General features: G+C 50.4%; 2 protein-coding genes across 7 annotated transcripts in view; one reads left to right on the top strand and one right to left on the bottom strand.

The window, feature by feature from the left end:
• Nucleotides 1-1,358: 1,358 nt before the first annotated feature.
• On the bottom strand, nt 1,359-10,657 carry POLH (DNA polymerase eta). 2 transcript variants are annotated; one of them, XM_050709405.1, is made up of 11 exons: nt 10,615-10,657; nt 10,416-10,492; nt 10,203-10,337; nt 9,898-10,109; nt 9,381-9,550; nt 6,555-6,658; nt 5,403-5,522; nt 4,523-4,646; nt 4,015-4,080; nt 3,182-3,345; nt 1,359-2,304 (listed from the first exon to the last, which is right to left on the bottom strand). In XM_050709405.1, exons 3-11 carry the CDS (start codon nt 10,286-10,288, stop codon nt 1,476-1,478), a joined length of 1,875 nt encoding a protein of 624 aa, XP_050565362.1. In that variant the 5' UTR covers nt 10,289-10,337; nt 10,416-10,492; nt 10,615-10,657; the 3' UTR covers nt 1,359-1,475. The 2 variants fall into 2 exon arrangements, with proteins under 2 accessions (XP_050565362.1, XP_035411621.1); XM_035555728.1 differs by having other exon boundaries at nt 10,416-10,643.
• An 81-nt stretch (nt 10,658-10,738) lies between these two features.
• XPO5 (exportin 5) overlaps nt 10,739-24,312 on the top strand; it is a 28,002-nt gene continuing 14,428 nt past the window's right edge. The window contains exons 1-18 of one of the 5 annotated variants that reach the window (XM_035555748.2): nt 10,739-10,938; nt 11,642-11,763; nt 12,395-12,467; nt 13,071-13,208; nt 13,515-13,697; nt 14,658-14,699; nt 15,577-15,603; nt 15,936-16,121; nt 16,806-16,882; nt 17,308-17,407; nt 18,480-18,563; nt 18,987-19,112; nt 19,285-19,375; nt 20,850-20,978; nt 21,696-21,811; nt 22,765-22,920; nt 23,333-23,374; nt 23,981-24,070. In XM_035555748.2, coding sequence (XP_035411641.1) covers nt 10,834-10,938; nt 11,642-11,763; nt 12,395-12,467; nt 13,071-13,208; nt 13,515-13,697; nt 14,658-14,699; nt 15,577-15,603; nt 15,936-16,121; nt 16,806-16,882; nt 17,308-17,407; nt 18,480-18,563; nt 18,987-19,112; nt 19,285-19,375; nt 20,850-20,978; nt 21,696-21,811; nt 22,765-22,920; nt 23,333-23,374; nt 23,981-24,070 — 1,887 coding nt within the window. In that variant the 5' untranslated portion in view covers nt 10,739-10,833. Of the gene's footprint in view, nt 10,939-11,641; nt 11,764-12,394; nt 12,468-13,070; nt 13,209-13,514; nt 13,698-14,657; nt 14,700-15,576; nt 15,604-15,935; nt 16,122-16,805; nt 16,883-17,307; nt 17,408-18,479; nt 18,564-18,986; nt 19,113-19,284; nt 19,376-20,849; nt 20,979-21,695; nt 21,812-22,764; nt 22,921-23,332; nt 23,375-23,962; nt 24,071-24,312 lie in introns of all 5 variants that reach the window. The other 4 variants (XM_035555739.2, XM_050709404.1, XM_035555765.2 and 1 more) reach the window with 4 other exon arrangements.

Genomic DNA, 24,312 nt, shown 5'->3' with positions numbered 1-24,312 from the left:
TGTTAGACCCCCGCTGACAGCCCTGTGGCTGCTTTCCAGCACAGAGAGAAGGCAGGTTGGCGGAAGGAGAGCTGATCGATGGCTACACGGAGGGTGGTACCGTACAGAAATGACAGGGAAACAGCGCGTGCAAAGACAGCTGCACTTTGCATCATCTGCTGCCTGAAAGGCTCTCCCCCTGCTGAAGGAGGGGAAGGCTGCAGCTGATGAAACCCGCTGCAAAGAGTTTCCAGACCCCACCCAGAGCTGCTTTGACGTGGCGAGTTCCCTCCCCCTGCCTAGAGCCGAACCCTTGCAGCTGCACAGCTGGAAGAGGCCCCAGGCTCCAGGCAATTAGAGCAGTAGCAGGGAGCTGAGCCCTGAGCGCATCTCCTGCCCTGAAGGGCATCTCCCCTTCTCAGTGCCCGCAGTTTCCATGTAAGATATTCAGCTTTCTCAGCTCTGTTGCCATTTGGGGAGGCTCTCGTGGGTGAACCATGGCCCAGAGAGCTGAACGAGTTGTTCTGCCAACCAAGAACAAAGCAGATACCGATACCTCTAATCGAGTTGTGTGTGCTATCACCCCGAGTCTCTAAGGAGGAGAAATGCGGTTACACTGCCATAGAGGGAAGCTTTCAAAGGCCCGTGTGACTCGCGTGCTTCCCCCTCCCTAACATTAGCACTTTGGCATATGCATCAATAGCAATTATCTGGAACTAGTGTTGAGACTTCAAAAAGCCCACTGAAAGCATGACTGTGCTGCTCCAGCCTCCTCAAAGGAGGGAGCAGTCTTTCTTGGGCGCTCCAGAGCTGGTGATAAACATCGTGCACTGGACTGCTATATAGAGAGAGTTGTCAAACTATATATTTAAAAAAAAATCCTTCTGTAGAAGAAACAATACAGTGGAAAAATCCATTTTGGTGGAAGGAAAAAAAAAATCCCATGCTGAGTAGAGATGTAACCATAGGACTAAGCTACTGTACATAAAATACTGTAAGGACAAGGGCTGCAACTGCAGCCAGGGGAGAACAATCATGAGGTGAAGGCCTCATCTGAAGTGACTGGATTGAGGTTCAGGCCTAGTCTTGGCTGGAGATGCCCTAGGATAAGCCCCTGTGCTCCCAGTGCCTGCTTTTGCTGTGTTGGGAGCCACCATTCCCATCCCAGGAAAAAGCAAGAGCGTTGCTTACAGAGCAGAGAGGCTATGGAAATACCCCCGGTAGGAGGTGTAGGCGAGTACGGATGCAGCTTCTGGTAGCACCAAGCAGGCAGAGGCAAGCTAGCTGCCACCAGCAGCTAGCAAATCTGAGCAATTTGCAAAGCTGGGTACGTCCTGCACCACACACTCACTATTCATCAGTTCCAGTTCCTCTTAGACTTGGGGTAGAGATAATTTATTAGACTTTTCTGCATTAAAACCTAGCAAGGCAGTATAAAAACTTTTAACCGTATTTAAAAACGGCGATTCTCTAAAAACTCCCAGCAGGGCTGGATGTTAAGGAGGCGAGCGTTTAAAGAAAAAATCTAAAGTTCTTGTCACACCTTCCCTGGGTCGTTTTGCACTAGATCCTGCCGGAGTCTTGGGCTTGTTCTTTGCCTTGGCAGGAGACCTGGAAGCTGCAGCCTTCGGGCTGGGAACTGCCGCTGGAGCTGTGGGGAAGCTGGACTCCAGGAAGGAGCTTTGCAGCTCCACAGCGAAGTGGTAGTCCATGTGCTCTGGGAGCTCCCACACCAGCACGTGCTGGCCGCACTTCTCACAGCGCTGCTGGTCCCCCGGCGAGGCACAGGGGAACAGGGTGAGCTCAGGAGAGGGTGGCAAGTTCTGCTCGTTTCCTTCCATAGCTGGCTCTAATTTCAGAAGCATCCTGGAGCTGGGTGGAGTCGAGGGTGTTTGTGTAGCATCAGACAGCAACGTCTCACAGGGAAGCCTCTTGCAAGGAGAAGTAGGACTCCCGTCTCTGGGACTCTGCTTCACAGGGGACTCCAGATCACACTGCTCAGAGGCAAGTCCAACAGCAGCTCCCTCCGGGTGCTCTGGGGAGGTGGTAGCAGCTGGCAGGCTGCTTGCTGCTGCCTGTGACTGCCGCTTTTCTGCTGCCTTTTGGAAGAACGACTCAATAGCATTAGCCGGCTTCTGTCTATGCTCTTTGCTTGGGCTCCTGAAAAACTTGACCCTGGGCCTCCTCCAAGACGCGGTCTTTGCACTGTCAGTGCCATCGGGCTGAGTGTCACTAGTCAGGAAGGTGGCGATACCTGCAGAAAGGAGCGTGGGGGCCTCTGAGAACTTGCTTGCTGAGAGAAGCACTGATATGAGCGGCGGAGACCTGCAAGGGACAGAACAAGATTGACTCAGGCACCATCCTGGGAAGCAAAACGTCCTTTGAGGTAAGACTAAGCAACATAAAATGTTCACGGGCAGGGAAGAGGGAAACTTGCAAAAGAGCTTAGTCTGGGTATCTGGCAAGGGGCGGGAAGGAGGTTTCCTGTAACAAAGTGTTAGCATCGCTATCTCTACGACACAGTCTCACGGACACGGCAGGCTGGGTTGGGCCGAGCAGAAAGCCTCTTCCCAGAACAGCATTTTCCCCCAAGAAAAGAGCAACCAGGCACTGGAGCAGGGGTAGCCAGCTGCCAGCCTGCACTTTCAGTCCACCACAGGCTGGAGCTGCGGTGAGGCTTCTAGTCAAAGAGAGAGGGCTTCAGGGAGCAGCAGCCTTGTCAGAGCCTAACAGTACTGTCTTGCTTTAAGCACACCCCAGCCTTCACTGCAGAGCATGTGGGAGGGAAGTAACATCGAGCACAGGAGCGGTGCAACCTAGCGTTTCTCCTTGCCCCAACGCCTCCCTCTCAAGAAGCACCATTGTCCTTCGGGGAGGAGAGCAAGGCCCGGCTAGCTTCTCGCACACAAGGCAGCGAGGACTGCCTCGCTCCAGCTGGACTCCCCTGTGCCAGTAGCGGTCATCAGCTCCAAGTACAGAATTTGGCCTTGTCTGGCCAGATGTGGGACTAGATGCCAGCCTCATTGCTGTCCTAGCAATGACGTAGAGGTCAACGCGCTCTGCTGTGCATGGGCCAGGAATCGCTTCTCCTGCCAGTCGGCACGAGCCTCTCGTTCCCATCTGTCAGGTCCCTGTTCATCCTGCACCCCCAGCATCAGAGCAAACCCCAGGAGGGACACGAATCACTTCCTCCCCCACTCACCAGGCTGCCTGGTGAGCCCCGGCCATGTTGCAGTTTTGGATGAGGGCGAAGGCATCGCTGTAGATCTTCTGGGCATCGTAGCGGGTCACGGCGCAGAAGCGTGACAGCCGGGTGTCTCCCTGCATGCGGATGACCACCATGAGCTGCTTGGCCACTCGGTGGTTCTGCGGGGAGAAGACATAGCTGAGTTGCAAGCGACATCTACAGGGAAGAGCAGGAATGGCTTACGGAGATGGCCTCGCCGCCCAGAGCCCTCTGCTATCAGTTACCACTTCTGATGCTGCATGACAGACAGCAGCTTGTCCTGCCCAGCCTGATCTCCAAGGGATGTGATACGGGACAGCAAGGACTTTGTGCACAGCTGCATCATGCAGGTTGGCAAGCATTTTGTCCTTGCTTTTCTTCAAAGGCAGCTGTGCACCACTTCTCGGCCTCCCTGCAGCAGTGAAGCTAGCAGCAGATTGACCTCACCCTGGCCTGCAGTCTGCCGCTTGTGGATTTGACCATATCGCTTTTCAAGAGCAAAGGGCTTGCAAGGTGCAGTGGAGCAGCAGCAAGGCAGGATGAGGATGCAGAAGGCTTTCAGGTCCCTGTGTCCTAAAGCACAGGGCAAGGACCATCCTTAGCCCTGCAGTGTTCTGGGACAGAGCCATCCTTGCTGGCTGGGCTCTCGCACACCTTTTTGCAGCACCTCAGCACAGGAGAACAGCTGAGAACGGGCAGACCCTCCTCCCACCACCACCACCACCAGCCTCCTGCAAACAGCACCAACGTGGCTTCCTGAAGGCCTGGCCTCCTCGGGCACAGCAGGAAGGACGCCGTCCACTCCTTACCTGACTCCTGTCCTTGATCAGTCTGGACTCCAGCTCCAAGGCCAGCTGCAGGAGCCAGTGTTGCACCTGGACAAAACAGTAACAAGCAGGCTTGGGCCCGTGTTGATAGCACTGCCGCCAGGCCAGAGCAATGCTCCCCCCAGAAAACATGGAAGGTGCCTCCTCCCTCTTTCTTTGGGCTAATTACCCTCTTTCTAGCAATCAGCCCTGGAAGCTTGGCACCACAAATACCTTTTGAACAGCACAGGCCCATTTTGCTCATGGAAATTACAAGGCTGGACCTTTTTGTGGAAGAGTTTGTCAATGCAACTCTGTCAACAAGGGATTTCTCTAATTCATGGGTGTCAAATCCCTCCGTCCTACCAGGCCCCCCAGCCCAGGTTTCAGGGCACCGTGACACGGAAAAAGCACTGTTTTTGCAAGCTAGTTTCTGCTTTTAATGGTATTTTATTATCCAGTCCAAAGGCTAAGCTTTTTTTTTTCCCCCCTACGTGTGGGCTTCTCCTACCTCCTTCTGTGTGGCCAGGGCTGTCCTCCCAGGGAAGTTCTTGCTGCAGCCAATGGACTGAGGCAAGTGCCGATTTTTGACGGGTTCGTCATCAATTCCTCTGCACAAGTCATAGAGCCAGGACCTGAAAGCCAAAGGAAGCGTGAGGTAAATGAGCCAACGCAGCCCCTACAGGAATGTGTAAACCCAGGGACACCCGCTGCAGTGTTCCTGCAGGTGCCAGTGGATAGTTTGCTGCCTTGAGCACAGGCAGCTGTGACAGCCCTGACCATGGCACAACAGGCACTCTGGGATTCAGTCCCTGCTCTGATGTTAGCAGTGACAAACTGCCTCCCTCCCTGCCCACCAGGCAGCACATCAGCCCTCTGCTGAGCCTTGCTTTCATCTGTGCGAGCTGTGGCACTGCCTCACCCCCGGCAGCTGGACCGGCAGGCTCCCTTCAGGCCACAACTGCCTGTCACCTCAGCTCCTCTGCCTCCTTTCTCCTGAGGTGGCAACAGTTCGCCAGTCTGCAGGGCACCCCAACCACCACTGAGCCCAGAAGTGGTGTTTCAAGCTCCAGCCCAGCCTTGTAACTCCCTCTGTACTGACACTGTCGAGTCTGCTGGGAGCCCTGGTCCTGCTCGGCTCCCTCTGCCCTGCTCCGCGGTACCTAAGGATGAGCTGGTGACAGGCAAAATGTTCTCTTGGTGAGGGTGTGTGGGAGAGGGCAAGCCCAGAAGCCTGTTTTTAGGCCTGCTGCACCATTGCTTCTGTTCCCTCAAAGATGTCACTGAATTTTTGCCACCCAACCTTCCTAACTGCTTCAGAACAGCCTACAATCAAAAGGAAGTCTCGGTTCCTGTCAAGAGCCAAACCACGGCAAGCGGTACATCGTTACCCTGTCTTGTCTCCAAAGTGAGTCTGGAGCTCCGTCTCACTGAACTGCGTCACCTGCCCGATGTACTCCACTTCCAGGATGTCCGTGATGGCAGCACCAAGCTTGCCCCCCAGGTTACGGCTACAGTAGAGAAAAAGAAACAAAATGAAGCACCATGTGGACGACTACACTAAGCCTTTGTGCAGCAGCTGCCTCTAGTTCAGGGCAACCAGAAGCAGTCAAAAGTTAGGAGGACAAAAGGGAACACTTGGTACATAACAAGTCTTCTGCTCACAGTAGAGAGATGCATGAGAGCTGAAGTGGGAATTGCTCCTTGGCTCACCTAGTTTCAGTGCCTCTCTCAGATCCATCTTCAAAAGACAATCCCAAACTATGCCCTGAAGAACATCTCACGTGCTCCCTGCTTCCTTTCTACGTGGACAGGGCCCTTCCCCCCAACACACACTTTTCCATCACTAGTGACACACCGAAGGCAGAAAGCCACGGCAGGCCTGGACACTGGAGACACATTCCTCCAGAGCAGTGGGGCTGGTGACACTTCCCCACACAAGGAACAGCACTGGCGTGTTCAAAATGAAACCACAGCAGCTTTCTGGGAGCGCAGCTCTGTCACTCACGCTGGGGCACAGCTATGGTCCCCTTGCCCATGGCTGCTGCCGCCTTACACCCAGCAGTCATTCTGAGGACAGCTCTTCCCAGGGAAAGGCTGCCCAGAAGATGCTGCTGAGCTCTTCAGGTGTGGTTCCTTCACTGGCAGGGCTGTGACTCCCAAGCCTGCTCCTCTTGAACTGTCACGCACAGCTGTGAGGGATTCCTAGCAGGGTTTCCTCTCCCTCTTACACACACTGGTGAGGGCTTACTGTGGATGTTGAAAGCCTTTGCTGGCTGCTATAAATTAGCATTAAATTGCTCTCTGTTGAGGTGGCCAGGAACCGTTTCCTACCCCCAAGTCACTTTGGTTCTCCTTATGCAAGCAACGACAAAACCCACTGAAGCAAGTACCCCAGCGATGAAGACAAACAAGGCCTTCTTCCTGATAAAAGCCTGGATTGTGGAAGCACAGCGCCAGCCTTTCAAGCACACGCTCTCGCCACAGAACAGCTCGGCCTAAGCCCCAAGCTGCAGGGAAGCAGGCAGCTCCCCAGTACTTACATATTGCTGACAGGCATCTGGCTGAAGAGCTGCGGGACAGATCGTGAAGATACCAGTGTCTGGCGGTTGGGCTTGTTTAACCCACAGGCCAGTTTCGCCAGCATCTGTAGCATGGAAGAGGGTGGAAAGCCTGTTATTACAAACCCTGCGCCGGCGTTATTGCGAAGGACTGTACTTAACGGCACGTGCTGTAGCAGCACCGAGGGCTGCCTGTGGAGCAGCTGCTAGGAAGGACGTATCAATCACACCACTGCTTGCTCTGTAGCCCAGCCAGCCTGGGACTGTTGTGTGCTGGCTGGGGGCTCTGAAAGCACTGCTGCGGCCAGACTCATGCCTCTGCGAAGGGCCAGACTTCTGCTCCAGGCAGCTCGGGGGATCTATCCTATCCCCTGCTCTAACTGGCTTAGTTTTCCATCAGGCAAGCACATTAGAGCTTCCAGAGCACCCCCATAAACCTCCCCCCGCTATTTCTCTCACTGTGCTCTCTCCGTCGTCTTCTGTCTCTATCTTGCTTTTTCTCAGTGTCTGTTTTAATCTTCTGTCTGTGGGGTCCACAGCAGCATAACGCTGCAAAAGGAAATCTGCAAAATACAGCAGCTCTTGGAAGGGATGTCCTCTCACCCACCTGCTATACAACTTCCCCTCCCACCCTAATCTAACTCAAGATCAAGAATACACAGACTAGCCAGAAATAAGTATAGCTTTTTTTTTTAAATTAAAAAATCCAATAATTTTCCTCTTTCACTGCTTTACCCCTATAACTGCTTTACATCCTATAACTAAACAAAGCTTCCTTCCCACGGATTAAGCTATGATCTTTATTAGAAGCCTTTCTCACAGGCTTACACGTCCTCACTCTTTTCTAGAGGAATTCGATCTTTTTCCTTCAACTCTTCACATTCAGTCATTTTCCAGATGTCCAGTTATCGTTATTCTTGTTTCACTGGAGATTCTTCCAAGTCTACCCACACTGTTCCTGTAGTGAAATGCTGCAAACTGAACCAATGGCTGAGACTTCATGGGGAGAAATAATCTACTTTTTTTCTGACACCTCTCTGATTAACACACTGAAGCAGGACTTTCCTTTTCTACAAGAGCACTCCTGTTACTGACTCATCCTGCTGATTGTCCACAATAACTCCAGACTAATTCCTAACTTACTGCAACTTAGCCAAAAGCCTCCTAGTTTCTTTTTTTCGCCACCTATAAGCCACTGAAATAGGAAGGATTTCAGACTGTTTCTGGACTTTTCTGCTCTGATTTAATCTCAAAACTTTCACAGCCCGGGCCCTTAGCTCTACCTGTGCTCAACATTCACCAGTAATCCCTGCAGCCGTTCCCTCTTTATCAGCTGAGTTCCTGATGTCCTCTAACCAGTTAGCTCACTGGGAAGAAATGGGTTTTAAAATAGGAAAAACACAAACACTTAAAGCAGGAAACCTCCACGCTGACTTTTAGGGAACAGTGGGTCCATGCAGGGAAAGATTGTTTTACTGACACAAATTCCCAACGATTTAAGAGGTAAAAGAATAGCAGTTTGGTGGCCCTGAGGTGAGTCGAGTTGCTTTTCCTCTTTCTGGTCAGTCTTTACCCGCCGTTAGCCACGCTGTGGGTGATGCTCAGCCAGCTGCTGAGAGCTGCCCCAGGAGCACTTCATGCACGACAGCAGCTGCAGAAACAAACTGACTTTGATGCTGCTGCAGTTGTGGATGGTTTCCTGCTGGGTGAAATGCTTTGGGTGGTTTACTGAGAGCCCCTAACACTTGATTCAGCCTTTGCAGAAAGGGTTCATCAGTTACAACTTTAAATATATAGGCTCTGGCCAAAATAAGAAGAGGATAAAGACTAAACAGATGTTTTGGAACTCTCTCTGCAGAGCTAGCTGAGGATGAGCACTGGTGTAGAAACTTCCGGTGGAAGGGATGCTCAGCTGGCCTTTTTGCTCTCCCTAACAGCAATAACAGAGAACATTCATGCTCTTCCTAAGAGCATCTCCCAGCTCCCATCCAGTTTCTATGCCAGCACTGTGTTTTATTTTTCAAGGGAAATAAGGAAATTACGATGGACTGTGCTGTCCCTAAAGAACGCTTTATTTATGCTATCAAGCACAATGCAGAGACCACCAGGTCAAACGCCTGCACGTGACTGCGCAGAATGTGCTAAGGTGCTTCCACAGCCACCTCTTCTCTGTATGCACCAGCCTTTTCTGCAAAGGTCGAAACAAGCGTTAGGGGCTCTCAGTAAAACCACCCAAAGCATTTCACCCAGCAGGAAACCATCCACAACTGCAGCAGCATCAAAGTCAGTTTGTTTCTGCAGCTGCTGTCGTGCATGATGTGCTCTCAGCAGCTGGCTGAGCAGCACCCAAAGCGTGGCTAACAGCGGGTAAACACTGATTGACCAGAAAGAGGAAAAGCAACTCAACTCACCTCAGAGCCACCAAACTGCTATTCTTCTTCCTCCAAATCGCTGGAAAACAAGTCAGTAAAAAACATTCCCTGGATAAGTTCCCTAAAACTCAGGGTGCTACCTGCTTTAAGCTCTTGTGTTTTGCAACTCTCCTGAGGGACTCAAAAACCTTTTCTTCCTAGTGAGAAAAGTCATTAGAGTACACCACAAACCCAGCTAGTAAATTAACAGATTGCTGACTGCACAGGCTACATCTCTGTGAAGATTTTTCCTCACATTCCCAGATGTCCTATAATTTCCCTGAAGGCGTGCTCATACACGGCTGCATTCCCCACTCATCTTCCGTCTAGCAGAGGATCCACCACATGTTCTGACCCTGCTACTCAGAGAAGTCGGGCTGACACCTTACACACGTACTTTGTTGTGCGAAATCCCAGCTGAGCACCTGAACCCAGTGGCTTTCTCTACGGCCACCCTCATTTCTTCCACGATTACCGCTCCCATAGTCAGCTGCAGGTCAGGACAGTCGGGGCTATCGAAGGACAGCGATGCCAGCCATTCCTGCACGCCACGCTCCCGCAGCTCCTCTAGAAGGGGGACACAAAGGGGACCGGCGTGGGCATCGGTGAGCCCAGCAAAGGGGCCGGTACCACCGGCAAGCCCTAGGGAAGAGCTGCGTGCACCCGTAGCTGCAAGCCAACGGCAAGGGGGAGCAGCAGGCGCCTTAGCAGTGGGGAAGACAGAGATCCTGGTTACAGTGCTGTGTCTCCAGAAGGATGAAGCAGCTCATGCTGTGATGCTGCTGAGCACGAAGGGGGAGCAGCAGGAGCGGGCTCATCCCTCGCAGCCAAGCCGTCGGAGCATCCCCGCCGCACCAAGCTGCGGCCCGGCCACCGGGAGCCCCTCGGGGCCACCGGGGCCGGCTCCTGCCTACCCTTGGCGGCGTGCTGGGGGTCCGGGCCGGCGGGCAGCCCCTGCACGAAGGTGGTGGGCAGCAGCTCGGCACCCAGGGGCCGGCCCCGCAGCTCCCGCAGCCTCTCCCGAGCGCTGCCCGTCAGGTCCAGGTACGCCTCGTCGATGCTGGCCCGCTCGATGGCGGCGAAGCGCGACAGCACCTCCATCACCTCGGCGCTGGCCTCCCGGTACCTGCCGGGCCACAGCCTCAGCCAGGGCCCGGGGAGCGGCTCCCGGGGCCGGTGCGTCCCCGTCCCCCCCCCCCATCCCGGTGTCCCCGCTCACCGGCTGAGGTCGGCCTTGCCCCGCGCCTCGGGCACCCTGGCCAGCAGCAGCTCGGGGCACAGCGCCCGCGCCTCGGTCGCCCACATCCCGCGGGCCACGCCGAAGGAGCGCGCCTCGTAGCTCACCGCGATGATCCTGCAAGGCAACGGGGCGCCGGGTGGGCACGGCGGCACCGCGACACGGCGGCACGGCGACACCGGGAGCGGCACCTACCCGCCGCCCTGCCACTTGTTGTACTGCACCACGGCGCAGGGCCGGCCGCGCAGCTGCGGGTCGAAGCGCTGCTCCACCTGCATGAAGAAGCAGTCCATGTCCACCAGGGCCACCACCCGCTCCCGACCCCGCGACATGATGGCGGCGGAGCGCCAGCGACACCCCTCCTTCCCCCTCCGCCGCCACCCGCCCGACTGACCGCCCGCCCGCCACCGCGCCCCGCGGCCTATCGGGAGCTGTAGGCGGCGCGCGGGGCACGCCGGGACTTGTAGTTCTAACGGGACACCCGCTCGCACACCTTCCCCCTCCTCCATTTTTTCCTCGCCGCGCACGCGCGTAGAGCCTGCGCCGCGTGCTCCCTCCTCCTCCCACCCCGCACGCCGGCGGCCGGTGGCGCGGGGCCGCCGCCGCCATCATCATGTCGGCCGAGCAGGTGAGCGGGCTGTGCGAGCAGCTGGTGAAGGCCGTGACGGTGATCATGGACCCGGCCTCCACGCAGCGCTACCGCCTGGAGGCGCTCAAGGTACGCGGTGCCCTGCCCCCGGCCACGCGGGGCCCCGCAGCGGGCCGGTCTGGAGGTGTGGGGGGGTCCCAAATGGCGGGGGAGGCGCTGGGGGGCGGCTCTGAGGGGCTGGGGGGGCGGCTCTGAGGGGCTGGGGGGGCGGCTCTGAGGTGCTGGGGGGGCGGCTCTGAGGCTCTGAGGGGCGGCTCTGAGGGGCTGGGGGGAGGCTCTGAGGTGCTGGGGGGGAGGCTCTGAGGTGCTAGGGGGGAGGCTCTGAGGTGCTGGGGGGCGGCTCTGAGGGGCTGGGGGGCGGCTCTGAGGTGCTGGGGGGGCGGCTCTGAGGGGCTGGGGGGCGGCTCTGAGGGGCTGGGGGGAGGCTCTGAGGTGCTGGGGGGCGGCTCTGAGGTGCTGGGGGGAGGCTCTGAGGTGCTGGGGGGGAGGCTCTGAGGTGCTGGGGGGGAGGCTCTGAGGTGCTGGGGGGGAGGCTCTGAGGTGCTGGGGGGCGGCTCTGAGGTGCTGGGGGGGCGGCTCTGAGGGTCTGAGGGGCGGCTCTGAGGGTCTGAGGGGCGGCTCTGAGGGGCGGGGGGGCGGCTCTGAGGGGCTGGGGGGAGGCTGCGAGGTGCTGAGGGGGTCGCGGGGGTCCCCACCGGGGGTTGCTGGGCTCCGGGGGAGGTGAACGGCCCCACTGAGCGCCCGCCGTGTGTCTGTCCGTGTCCCCGAGCAGTTCTGCGAGGAGTTCAAGGAGAAGTGTCCCATCTGCGTGCCCTGCGGGCTGAAGCTGGCCGAGAAGACGCAGACGGCCATCGTCCGGCACTTCGGCCTGCAGATCCTGGAGCATGTGGTCAAGTAAGGGTGCTCCGCCAGGGCTGGGGGCCGGCCCGCTTCCAGCCAGCCGCTGGTCCTTGCTCTCCCCTTCGGTGCCTCCTGGCTCTAGGGGGAGGTTTCGGCACACAGAGAGCCTGTCCTGCAGCAGGGGATGGCTGATGGCCCACTTGCTATTCCTTTTTCTCCTTCTTTCTCCTCTGAGGAGAAGAAGGCTTTCGGGCAGGTTGGGAGGGTTAATTCACCAAGCTCTGAGCCACGTTGACACTGCAAGATGTAAACAGGCACGCAGGGTTACAAGTAGGTCCTTGGCAGTGTTCTCTATCATTAGCCTCACGCTAACAAAGAGGCTTTGTATTAGTTCAGTTCTGAGATTCCTCGCTCTGTCGCCTCTACAGACCTGATGCTTTGTGCTTTGCTGCTGCTTCTCGTGTCTGTTGACCTCAGCAGCGCACGCCCATTTGCCAGCAGCAGTTTTAACTCAGCCTTTTCATTAAGCGATTGGGCAGTGGCAGAGACATTGGGCTCCAGTGTCTCATTCTATCTAGTTTAGGTAAAGAAGTGGTGGTCCGGTGAGAATCAAGTCAGAGATCTTCATAAACGTTTTGACTTGGTGTCCTTCCTTTCCTCTCTTCTTTCTAACTCTTTTGAACAGGTTCCGCTGGAACAATATGCCTCGCCTGGAAAAGGTTTATCTAAAGAACAATGTCATGGGTCTCATATCCAATGTAAGTACTTTCTAGTCTCTGAAGCATGATTCTTTCACTTGGAGATAGAAAGTGGGAGCAAAAAGGTGAAAAGACTCTAGTTAATTAGCACAGAGGACCTGAATTCAAGTCTGGATTTCGTTACTCTCTTGCTGTGCATCCCTGGTTGTTGCAGTGTTTTATTTCATGTTGTAGTCAGGTCACTTGTAGAACAGTGATGTCATCTCACATGGCAGGAGGCTGCGAGGCTTCTGTGAGTTACTTTTGCTTTCTTAGAAGGACCTTCAGTAAATGCAAATGTTTTATCTTTGCAAGAATACTAAAGCCGTTATCTTAGTCATGTTTACTTTACAATTGTGGTTGTTGTCATGGCTGGGTGAGTTCCATTTGAGGAAAATCGTTTCGGTTCCTAGAGTTCACCAGCTGTGGATGCTTGGGAGGGTAGGAGTCCCGCTCAAGGTAGCTGAGATGTGGAGTTTCCCTATATTGTTGTTCTCGGGTTTGGTGGTGTTCTTTTTTTCATTTGTCGTTTAGAATATTTGCAATCACTGGGCAATTCTGTGACAGAATTACAGTTGTGTGGTGTTTGTGTGCTTGTGTAACCGTGCCCCTCTTCTCTCGCAGGGAACTCAAAGTATTCTAGAGGAGGAAAGTCACATTAAGGATGTTCTGTCTCGCATCGTGGTGGAGATGATCAAGCGTGAATGGCCTCAGCACTGGCCTGATATGCTAAAGGAGCTGGATACCCTCTCCAAGCAAGGGGTATGAACCACACCTGTCTGTTCTCTTCCACTTGCTGGTGGGGTGGGTTTCAGTCTTCCACAATTCTGAGGAAAGCCTAACTCATGGTCAGGTGAGACAGGTTGACGATGCACTCAAAAAGTACCTGCAAGAGTCAGTTATTCTAGGAGATGGTTTTAGCAGAGAGAGAGCCCTTCTTCTGTTTTGTTTTCCCAAAATGTGGCTTGTATCTTCATGTATGATTACTTTCTGCATCTCTGAGCTTATCTGTAGGGATTTTAACGTTTTATCTGTGCTCATGGAGTGTGTTTCATTTTGGGACATTAGGAAACTCAGACAGAACTGGTGATGTTCATCCTCCTACGTTTGGCAGAGGACGTGGTGACTTTCCAAACGCTGCCTACCCAGCGGCGACGAGATATCCAGCAAACCCTCACCCAGAACATGGAGAAGATCTTCAGCTTCCTGCTGACTGCCCTGCAGCAGAATGTCAACAAGTACAGGCGCATGGTAAGCGTCTCCTTTCATTAGGTTCACTCACTGCTTGGAGGCATTTAGGAACTGGCATGCAACTCGCACGTCTTGGGAAGCAAGGGCAGAAACTGTCTGAAACCCGTTGCCGTAGGTGTGGGGCAGGGATCTGCTGTGACAGGGCTGGCAGGTTTAGCGTTGATAGTTCGGATTTGGAGGGTAAATGGCTCGAGTGGACACGTGCCTCGTGAGCACTGCTGGCATGCTCAGCTGGCTGACACTAGGGGCGTGCGGCTTAGCAAGAGCAAGGGGTAGTCGTGGCAGGAACAGGTAGATTGGGGTAGCTCATGTAACAGGCAGTGGTAAAGTGATGTCGCCCTGGGCTCAGATCTGCTGTTGTTTGCTGCAGTCGTGTTTGTGTTGACACACACATTGCATCTGGGCCTCTCTGGTCCTTTTCTCCTAGAGCTCAGGGCAGGAGGCCCTTTTCTGCCTCGGTGTGGTGAGGAGTGCTCTTCCTTTTTGCATAAAGATATTTTTTTCCAGAATTCTTACCTACTGTCAGAGGTGTGCAGCTTGGTCAAGATGCAATAGTGTAGGCAAATGTCTGCCCCAGTCTGTACTTGTCAGAAGGAAGTGGATTTGAGAGAGTGAAGCAGAATTCAGAAACCAATGTAGAAATAACCTGCTTAGGTGTATCTCTTTTCCTTTTTTTTCCTGTGAATTGAAATCCAGAGTTATACTAGAAATGAAACTGGGAAGAAATGAAAAAAACATGCCTCACCTGACTTCTGTTCCTTTTCCTAATAAACTGATCGGCTGAACAACCTCTCCTGTAGAGCAGACAGTTCTCTGCATAGTTCACGGTGGTGGGTGGGAAGCCCTGGTGCGTTTTGTAGTCTGGTTGAAATGCATTTCCAGGTAAGGTTTGAATTGCAGTGCTTGAGGTTCTGAAGTGTGGCTGCTTCTGCTAACGGTGGCATCTTTCTGATTGGCAAGGTTGGAGCACCCCAGGAACAAGAAGCCCTCACCACTCCACAGGTTAGCAGATCTTTGGGATGTTTGTGCACAGGGAAAATTCTGAGGGTTGGGTGTTCAGTTACCTGCCTGCACACTGAGACTGGGGGAGACGACGGACAGTTCCCCAGGCGCGTAATCTGCAGTGCTTCTAAGTATGCAGTTCTGCAATAGTAGCTCAGTTGTTAAATATTTGGGACCCAAACAGATTGACTTAAACTAACTGCGCTGAATACATTAGCGGACAGTTTCCAAACCAAAACCTTGCAGCGGAAAGAAATGCTTCTGGTGTCTTTGCGTCTGAAAAACAAATAACACTTGCCTCTCTGAGGGCCTCAAACTGCGTGTCAGGTAAAAAGATGGTGCAAGCGGTGCCTTGTTAAGTGTTTGCAACTGTGAGTCAGGCTGTGAGCTCTCGCCCCAGCACTCTCTCCAGCTGCCATTCTAACCCCAGACAAATTGCTTAGCATTTTCGCACATGAATCTCAGTAGATAAAAGCCACCAGCATCTTTCGGAGACTGACTCTTGGGTGTAAGACACTCTAAAAGGTCAAAAGCTTCTTTCCTGGAAGCTTCCAGGAAGCACTGAAATGCCTTTCCCTCTTGTCCGCTGTGTCTCCCTGGTGCCTGCTGACTGGAGTGTCATCTTTTGGATGAGAAGGAAACGGTGGCTTAACCTGCAACTGAAAGTTCTGTTGTCTCGCCTGCCAGGGGGCTGCGGAGGTGGTTCTGATGGCTGTAGCAGTGGCTTGAGCAGGAGACTGCTGCATCCTCTTTCACTAGGGAGCCGTTCCGTGAAGCTGCTTCTGGCTGCATTCTCGAGAACAAGCCTGTCCAGCCGCGGCTGGGAGTAAGCTTGTGCTGTAGCTGCTCACTTACCATTCCTTGTTTTCTTTTTCAGAAGACCGATCTGGCTCAGGAACCAAAGGTGAGTGGAGCTGTGGAGGCATTAGTGCACTAGCCATTTTTAAAACCAAGATTGTGTAGAAACAAGCTTCTTCCAGACTTCGGAGTCTGTTACCTGCAGATGTTTTTTTTTCACTCATTATACTAATTACTGAGAAGAGAGAAGTGAGAGATGCCCAAGTGGAGAGATGCCAAGACTTTAACTGACATCCTTAGCGTGGGGTCTTTGGCCCTTTTGCTGCCACCTCACTTTCTCAGTGCAGTTCATGATGGTGTTTTTCCAGGGGGTGGGCAGTTTTAGGTGGGAACTAGTGTTTCCCTTTGGCTCTGACTTCTTGCCTCCTCTGTTCGCAGGCCCAGGCAAACTGCCGCGTGGGGATAGCGGCACTCAACACGCTGGCTGGCTACATTGATTGGGTGGCCCTGAGCCACATCACGGCAGACAACTGCAAGCTCTTGGAGATGTTGTGTCTGCTCCTAAATGAGCCTGAGCTCCAAATAGGAGCAGCAGAGTGTCTCCTAATTGCTGTCAGCAGGAAAGTAAGTTCTTCCTCAGCTACCCTGAGTCCTCTTTGTTTTCCTTCTATTCTCCTATATAATTCTTCAGACCGAACAGCGGTATCTTTACTCTTGTATTTAAGGCAACAGCATTCAAATGTGACTGCTTTGTGTTAACGACATTTATAGTGAATGTCGTGCCAGCACAACACGTGGAGCAATTGTTGGAACACTCCAACTTGCGTGCTTGCCTCTTCTCACAACTTTGGGAGATCCCCATTAACATTTTTTTTTTTCATTTCCTACAACTGGGAAGTGGGAAATACGTCACCTAGCTGTGTCATCAAGCAGCTCAGAGCAGTGACAGCAGGTTCTGAACAGGTAATTTGCCCTAGCTGTTCCCAGGCAGCTAAGTGTCAAGGCTGAGTATTCATCAGCTGCCGTTAAGTAACTAGCCAGACTGCAATGAAGAAGAGCTAGTGTCTGAAGATCAATTTTTCAGTTTAAACTGACAACTAAGGTTGCTGTGGGAGAATTCTTGAAAGGAATAATACTTTTTTTTTTTATTCTTTGTGGGGTGGGAGGATAACAGTTTTTACTGAAATCATTTGTGAAATGCAAACCTTCCCCTAGATGGAAGAACAAATGGGGATCTTCCAACTTCACTTGCAGATGGGAATAAGTAGTTGTGTTCTAATCGAGGCATTTGGCTTTTCTTATACATAGGGGAAGCTGGAGGATCGGAAACCTCTGATGGTCTTGTTTGGAGATGTTGCCATGCACTACATTCTCTCTGCTGCCCAGTGAGTACAATCTTGCTGCTGTCGTCTCACATAAAACTGCATAGCAATGGCTTTCTGTAAGTAATTTACCAAAAAAAAAAAGTGCTGCTCAACTGCAGAAAGCTAGAACTGGGTTAGGAGAGAAAAAAACAACCTTTTTTTCCCTTAACCTGAAAAACTGCATTTTTTTTCAGATTCCATATTTGAAGGACAAAGTGGGATAAATATATCAGCTTCCCCAGCTTTCTCTTTTAGTCTAAAACTGATGAGGAGGGACTCTGAAAGAAGCCATTTTGGAGGTTTTAGATGTCAATAAAGTTTTGTTTTTTGATAGAAGCAAAGAAAATCCCACCATGAAAGAACCTAATTGCTCTAGTATTCTCTTTGTCTACAAGATAGTTACCTACAGCATGAGTAACAGTTTTTTTCATTCCCTTCACACCCAGAACAGCAGATGGAGAAGGCCTGGTGGAGAAGCACTATGTTTTCTTGAAGAGACTTTGCCAAGTTTTGTGCGCGTTGGGCAGCCAGCTGTGTGCGTTGCTAGTAAGTCTCTACTAATACCAGCAGCAGTCTTGGCAAGGCTAGCTTTTAGGGCTTGGGGTGAGATAACCCTGATCTGACATGAGACCAGGGTTCTCTCTGCACGATTGGCAGCCCTAAGGTTCTCCACCCATTTGGAAAAGGCAGAAATGACTCTGCTTGCAGGTAGGATAACGGTATCCTGCCAAGTCATAGGAACATAGAATGAAGGGACCCTGCTCGATTTCAGGCCCCTGCTGTCATCGAGAATCATCTCCAATAACCTCTGTAACCTACTGAAACTTGTTTAGTTTCTTGCTGCCTATTACTACAGGAAAACTACTTGAGGCAATCAGTCATGTGGGAAGCTTTTTAAATTTTACCACTAAAAATATCTCGAAGACAGGTGTTCGTAACATACATATATAACGTCAGAGATGTTCTCAAAGAGTATACCTGTTTGTTCTTCTACCAACATTCTCTCAAGCTTAAGAAACAAGAAACGCTGCTTTTGTTCCTGCCGTTGATCTTTTTAATACTGTTTGTGTCAATGTTGAGATGAAATTGCACACTGGATGCGATGCTGACTGCTGAATTCCCACACCCCTCATTCAGCACAGGGCTCGCAGTGCTTCTAGAGCAAGGAAGGCAGGCTTGCTGAGAGATGCTGCTCGTGAGGAGACTGAGGCAGCCTGCCTGTGTAAAGTGATAGAGCAAAGTAAATTCTCACAGGTAGGGAAAGAAAAAAAAATCTTTGAGAATTTATCCCTTACAAGAATAGACAGCAAAGGGTGAGTTCTTACTTCCAGTGACAGGGACTTCACTTGCTGTTAGGCACTGGGAGTTGTTAGTCCATAACGAAGTAATGAGGTCAGGATTTGAGTCCAGCACCCCCAGGCTGGTCAGCAGAACTTGCTACTCCTTTAGCTGCTGGTTTCAGGAAAAACTCACTGGTGTTCTGTGGTTTTGTCTCTGCTCCTTCACAGCCTATGGCCTTGGGTGTAAGTTCTCCTGCTTTACCCAAAGACATGGCACTTGTGAACCCAGCATGACACACGTTCAGTATTTTTTCTGAAATTCTTTGTCTTTCTAACAGGGCTCAGATTCTGATGTGGAAACACCCGCCAACTTTGGAAAATACCTTGACTCATTTTTAGCCTTCACAACCCACCCCAGCCAGGTATGTAGAAGGCTGAAAGTCTTGTGTAGGTCTGTGTAAGAATGTGTGAATTCATAATTAAGCTACCCTATATAAAACTGCAGAACTTCATCTGCCGGTTATTGCTTTCAAATCTCTCAGTTCAGCTGAAGACCTGAAATAATACGAAGTGGTTTCTCTATTACCACCCCATTAGGAATGGTACCTGACACAAAAGTGCTGAGTAGAGAATCTAATGCAGAATTTGCATTCAGCCCTGGTTTTTATTTAGAGAGATTTTTGACTTCCTGGAAGTTTAGGTTGAGCCTGCAGGGTGTCTTGGCCTCAGCTGAATAGTCGGTGTAATCTGCTCTTACCTTCTAATTGCAACACTGGAGGCTTAGCAGTGGAGGTTCCAGTGCTGAAATCCTTCTCTGTTCCCGTTTTCCCTCTCTTCCCTCCCAGTTTCTGCGATCCTCCACTCAGATCACGTGGGGAGCCCTTTTTCGGCACGAGGTTCTGTCTCGCGACCCCTTGTTGCTGGCGATGATCCCCAAGTACCTTCGTGCGTCTATGACCAACCTGGTGAAGGTACGTGGGAACGTCTGTTGCGAGTGCCAGAGACGTGATCTCCAGGCTGCTGAGCAAACAGCTCTGTCTTGGCATTTTACTGTCTGCTCCTTCAGCCTCGCCTCCTTGAAGCTGGTGTTAGATCTGATGGGCGACTTCTCTTCCTTCCTGATGTTGTCCACTCTGTCTCTAGGTGGGCTTTCCCTCTAAAGCAGACAGCCCCAGTTGTGAATACTCTCGCTTCGATTTTGACAGCGATGAGGACTTCAATGCCTTCTTCAACTGTAAGTTGCCCTCACCCCATGCGGATGCTGTTGTGTGTGCCTTTCCTCTTACGTTCGGTTGCTGGCTGAGTTTGGAGACTGCCGTGTTGATTTGGCAGCTTCCAGTCATGTCCTGACTCTTTCAGCCTGAATCCTGGAGCTGAATGAATTTGTGATTTTCCTGTGGCAGTTCAGGCGTTTCATTTTACTATTTTGCTATCATACTTTCCAATTATTTTTCTTGCTGGCCAGGTGAGTGGTCAAGTAGCATTTGCTACCTAGTGTCAAAGAAAATATCCCTCTTGATCACCTAGATGAGGAAATGAAAGGGCCTGGAATCCTGCTCGGGCTAGGAGAGGAAAACAGCTTACAGAAGACTTTGTATGTCATTCCAGAAAGAAAGTCTGTATTGGCCCTGCTAGGAAGCTTTTGGTTCAGTACCAACTGTGTGACCGAGCAATTAAAATAGCTGATCTTAATCATGATCTTAAACCAGCAAGCAGGCAAACCTGGATTTTTAATAATTTCATATTTGCTTTCTTTCTGTACTTTACTTTCTACAAATGAGGTTGGCTCTCACTGGCTGGTGTAGTTAGGTACTTGGTGGCTGAGAGGATGTTCTTAATAACTGCTTGCTTTTTACTGTTACTTTTGAAGATTTTGAGCGTTGCATTTTTTGTGTTGCTTATTAGGTTGTTTGCTTTCCTTATAATAAATCTGTGTGGAAATCAAAAAGCTAAATGCACAAAGACAAAATGTGAAATAGTGTTAGGGAGTTAAATGGTCTTGAAGGTATTATGGATATGAGAAAATAAAATTGGTGTGAAATTCAAAATAAAACTATTTGGTCGAACATCTCTTTTAAACGATGTAAGTTGCATCTGTAATCAGTAGAGCTGTTTCTTTTCTGTGGTCATGTCCTGGAATATTTTGGAACAGATGAAATTTCTTGTTTTGACTTTGCTTTTGTTCATATCTTTGGAAATGAAAACAAGACTTGCTGGTTTGGGGTGGTAGTTTTTTGGTTCTTTTTTTAGCATTAGCTTCTCAGCCTGTCACTTAACTGGGTAAAGTTGAATAAACTGGAAAAAGTGTGTTTAGCTGTGGGAAGTGATAGTTACCTAATGCTGGGTTTTATATCTCAGTATCTCGAGGTGCTTTGTAACAGCAAACATGTATAGTTTAAAGATTTTTTAAAATGAAAAACGGAAGCTCAATTTTATTAAATCTTGGTTTAGAGTAATTTTTATAATTCATATTGCATTTTAATTGTTTTTATGTTAACCCACCATTTTTTAGTCCATTTATATCTCTTCCAAAAAACGTGCATCCTGTTATAGCTTGTTTACTCACTGTCTATTTGAGATTAATACACAGCTATTGCTGGAACAACAGTCCAAAATGTTCCCAGGTCTGCAAAGATGCAGGTGAGCTTTGGTGAGGTAGCATTGGTAGCATCAGCTCGTTGCATGGCATCTGATTCTTTTTGCTGCAGCTTTCCGAGCCCAGCAAGGGGAGGTGATGAGGATGGCTTGTCGTCTGGACCCTCGAACTGGCTTCCAAATGGCTGGTGAATGGCTGAAGTACCAGCTCACAGCTCCTGTTGATACTGGACCCATGAACTGTAAGTTATCTAAAAAGAAAAATAAGGATTTGGTTTTTAATTCAAGTCAAGATGGAACTTCTGTGCCCTTTTTTATTTTGTGAGGGGGAGCCAAGAGATTACACTAGGTTTTCAGGCTTTCAAAGTCTTTGCAAGTTGAAAACAAAAGCAAACAAAAAAATATATATCCTTTGCTGTATACCTATGGAATAGCTACTGTAGAGCTCATGGTGAGCAAGAAAGCTCCTCCTCTGCAAAGCAGGTGTGTCTTCCCTCTGATAGAATTTTACAATTACGCGGGCCTTAATCTGTAACGTTATTTTTGTTGAGGGAAGTTGTGCTTGACTGGCAAACCCCTCTGTTAGTCACCTGGCTGCCCTCCTCTGAAGGAGGGCCACTTGGTGCTCTGCAAAGTCACGCTGAGGGCAGTCTTGCCTGCAGTGCTGAGTCTGGGCATGCGGTCCTTCCTTTTCTTTTCCCTTCTGTGATTTGTTGATGTTGCTCGTTAGAGTACCTCAAAGATCAGACCTGTGTCTCAGGATCCTTGACATAAATAATGCAAGTCACAAAGAAGTACCTTAATTGCTTCCAGTGCATCCCTGCTAGGCATCTATAGGGAGAGCTTTGTGACTAAAGTACTTGGGAGTGCTGAGATGTTGCGGCGTGGGAGCTTATCAGCCTGGTGTTGTGTGCGAGGGGAGGAGCGCGGTGAGAGCTCCAATGTTCTCTTCCTTTCAGCTAAGACAGGTGAAGGTCTCTGCTCCATCTTCTCCCCATCCTTTGTGCAGTGGGATGCCATGACCTTCTTCTCAGAGAGCGTCATCAGCCAGATGTTTCGAACCCTGGATAAAGACGTATGTGTACCAGATGCTCTTACCTGCTCTCCTGGCTTCTTTTGGGTTGACATGTGTGGTTTTTTCACCTCTGCTGTCCTTGAAAACTTTGTAGTTACCATTCACTCCCATGTGGGGGGAAAAAAAAAAAAAAGATTGTTTGGTGAGTGTTTCTCCTGAATACTGACCCCTTCTTTAGGTGGAATCAGTCTCATATTGGCTTATTCTGTCAGACATTTTTTGGTCCTGGATGGTAGGAGAGGTCACAGGAGAGTGCTCAGATGACATGGTTTGACAGTGCCTTGCTAGAGACCTGCTTAAGCAGAAATTTCCTACATTTATTCATTTTAATCATCCTCTGATTTGACCTGTTTTTTCTTTTCATTTTCTGTGCTTTTATCTGAGTGAGAAAGACTCGTGCTCAGGGCGTGGGAGATCAGAAGATCTGATGAAATTTTTCTCTGCTGTTTGTGCAACAGTAGGCAAATCGGGAGAGCATTTTTTCTTCTTAGCCTCATGTAGACTGGCTTGATTTTTGTCAGGTTAGGCTGCTCACACTAATTCTAATCACAGTAAAGTAATTACGTGGGTTGATGTATAGTTGGTTAAGCATGCAATCTGTTGGACAGTGAAAAGGAGAATTGGAATCCAAACTGAGAGAGAGGAAACTTGCCTTCCTCAGAGGTAGAAGCAATACTGGGATTTCAGATTGACATGTAAGACTGCCCTAGCAGCAATGGCAATGCTGCTGTCTTCCTTCCTCAGCAAGTGCACAGAGCACGCAGGTAAACCGAGGTTTCTGCTGCTTTTCTTTCTGCTTTAAGATAAGCGGTCTTCAGCTGAGAAGCCTGATATCTTAGCAGCAGCAACTCAGTCTAGCTCTAAGAGTTCTAGGGTGCGTGCTACAGGCTGAAGTCCTGAGCGTTGCTTCCTTTTTTTTCTTTCCTCCTCCTTCCCCTTCCCTGCTCCTGTAGGAAATCCCGGTGAATGACGGCATAGATCTCCTGCAGCTTGTCCTTAATTTTGAAACAAAGGATCCTCTCATCCTGTCCTGTGTGCTCACCAATGTCTCTGCTCTCTTCCCATTTGTCACTTACCGACCAGAATACCTACCACAAGTACTTTCCAAGGTAGGTACTTGCAGACCATGCTAAAATCAGGTAGGCTTTGGAGCAAGGCCCATGTACTAAGCTGCAGTAGTTTATTCTCTCAACATTCCTGTCAGGGAAAGACTGTCTTCCGTGTTAATGATGGTAAAACAGTTTGAGTCTTGTTCAAGGAGAAACAATGTCAAATAACACAAATTTTGCAGTTTCCAGCCTTAAATCTTAACATTGAGTGCACTCTGGCCAACAAGCACCATGTTTCATTTCAAGGCCTCTCTGTGCTTATGATTCATCTTTCAACTTAGTCAGGTGTTAACTGACGTTAATGAATTTGCACCAAAGTCTTATGATCTGTTCCTTGAGCTCAAAACGCCTGTGACTGCTGGATATTAACAAATGACATGGGCTTTTGGATTTTTCTTCCTTTTTCTCACAGCTGTTTGCTTCAGTTACCTTTGAAGTTGTAGAAGAAAGTAAGGTACGTCTGAATTATTCTCTAATACTCTGTAACAGTTGGATCAAATTATGTTTTATTTAAGAGCATGCTGAGTCTGAAGACTGCTTTAGTAAGCTTTTCAAGTATAGCCCTGCTCCTGGAAAGAGCTGAGGAGTCTAAACATAACTGATCTCTTGATTGACATAGCCTAATAGGCTTTGGCTCACAAACGTAGAAGGCCACAGGCATGGTCTGAGGCCAGTGCACTTGGTCCCAAGCCTATGCTGGCCCTCCTGAGGGTGAAATATATTCATTAGCTGCGGGTAGTCTTCAGGGGTTGGTATCTGTGGCAGTGAACAATGGCTGTAAAGCTGCCAGCTACCTAGGGAATGCTTGGAGTCTTGATATAGTCAGTAAGATCCACAGCGTCGCTCCGGGAGCACAGCTTGTCCAAATGTAGGTTCCTTGGGTTGCTTTCCAGAGGAAATTGGTTGTTGCGTAGCTGGTTGGGGTGTGTAATGTTGGGGGGTGTTCTGATGTGTACTCAACAGTGCAGAAAAGTGTATGTAATGCATTTGTGTCTTGATGATACCCTGCATTTGTCTGAACTTTCGTTTTGTTGCATTGAAGTTTGTTATGTCTGTCCAGGCTCCTAGAACTCGAGCAGTGAAAAATGTGAGAAGGCATGCATGCTCCTCAATCATAAAGATGTGTCGGGATTACCCTCATCTTGTCCTGGTACGTAAATGCAGCTCTGTCACAAAGAGTCTTGTCTCAATTTCAGCTGGATTTTATGGGATCTTTCCCATGCCTACGGCCTCTGTTTTTCTTCAGGGAAACGTTCCTGCTGCACAAATGACAAAGTGTTTTATTTCCTTCGTCCTGCCCCACCACCCCTTGCCACCCTCCAAAATTTTTTTCTGACGGAAAGTTGAATTGTAAAGTCATGAGTTAAATCCAAAATGGATGAGGAGGAGGAA

The sequence above is a fragment of the Cygnus atratus genome, chromosome 3 (assembly GCF_013377495.2).
Source record: "Cygnus atratus isolate AKBS03 ecotype Queensland, Australia chromosome 3, CAtr_DNAZoo_HiC_assembly, whole genome shotgun sequence".
Taxonomy (NCBI): Eukaryota; Metazoa; Chordata; class Aves; order Anseriformes; family Anatidae; genus Cygnus; species Cygnus atratus.
Note: the sequence above shows the minus strand (reverse complement) of the source record. Positions and strands in the feature narration are given on the sequence as shown.

Coding starts and splice junctions, on each gene's coding strand:
- POLH (XM_035555728.1), bottom strand. CDS start 10,552: ATGTCGCGGGGTCGGGAGCGGGTGGTGGCCCTGGTGGACATGGACTGC. Junction 10,110..10,202: donor GGCAAGGCCGACCTCAGCCG/GTGAGCGGGGAC, acceptor GTGGCCCGGCAG/GTACCGGGAGGCCAGCGCCG. Junction 3,346..4,014: donor TGATCAAGGACAGGAGTCAG/GTAAGGAGTGGA, acceptor TTCTCCCCGCAG/AACCACCGAGTGGCCAAGCA.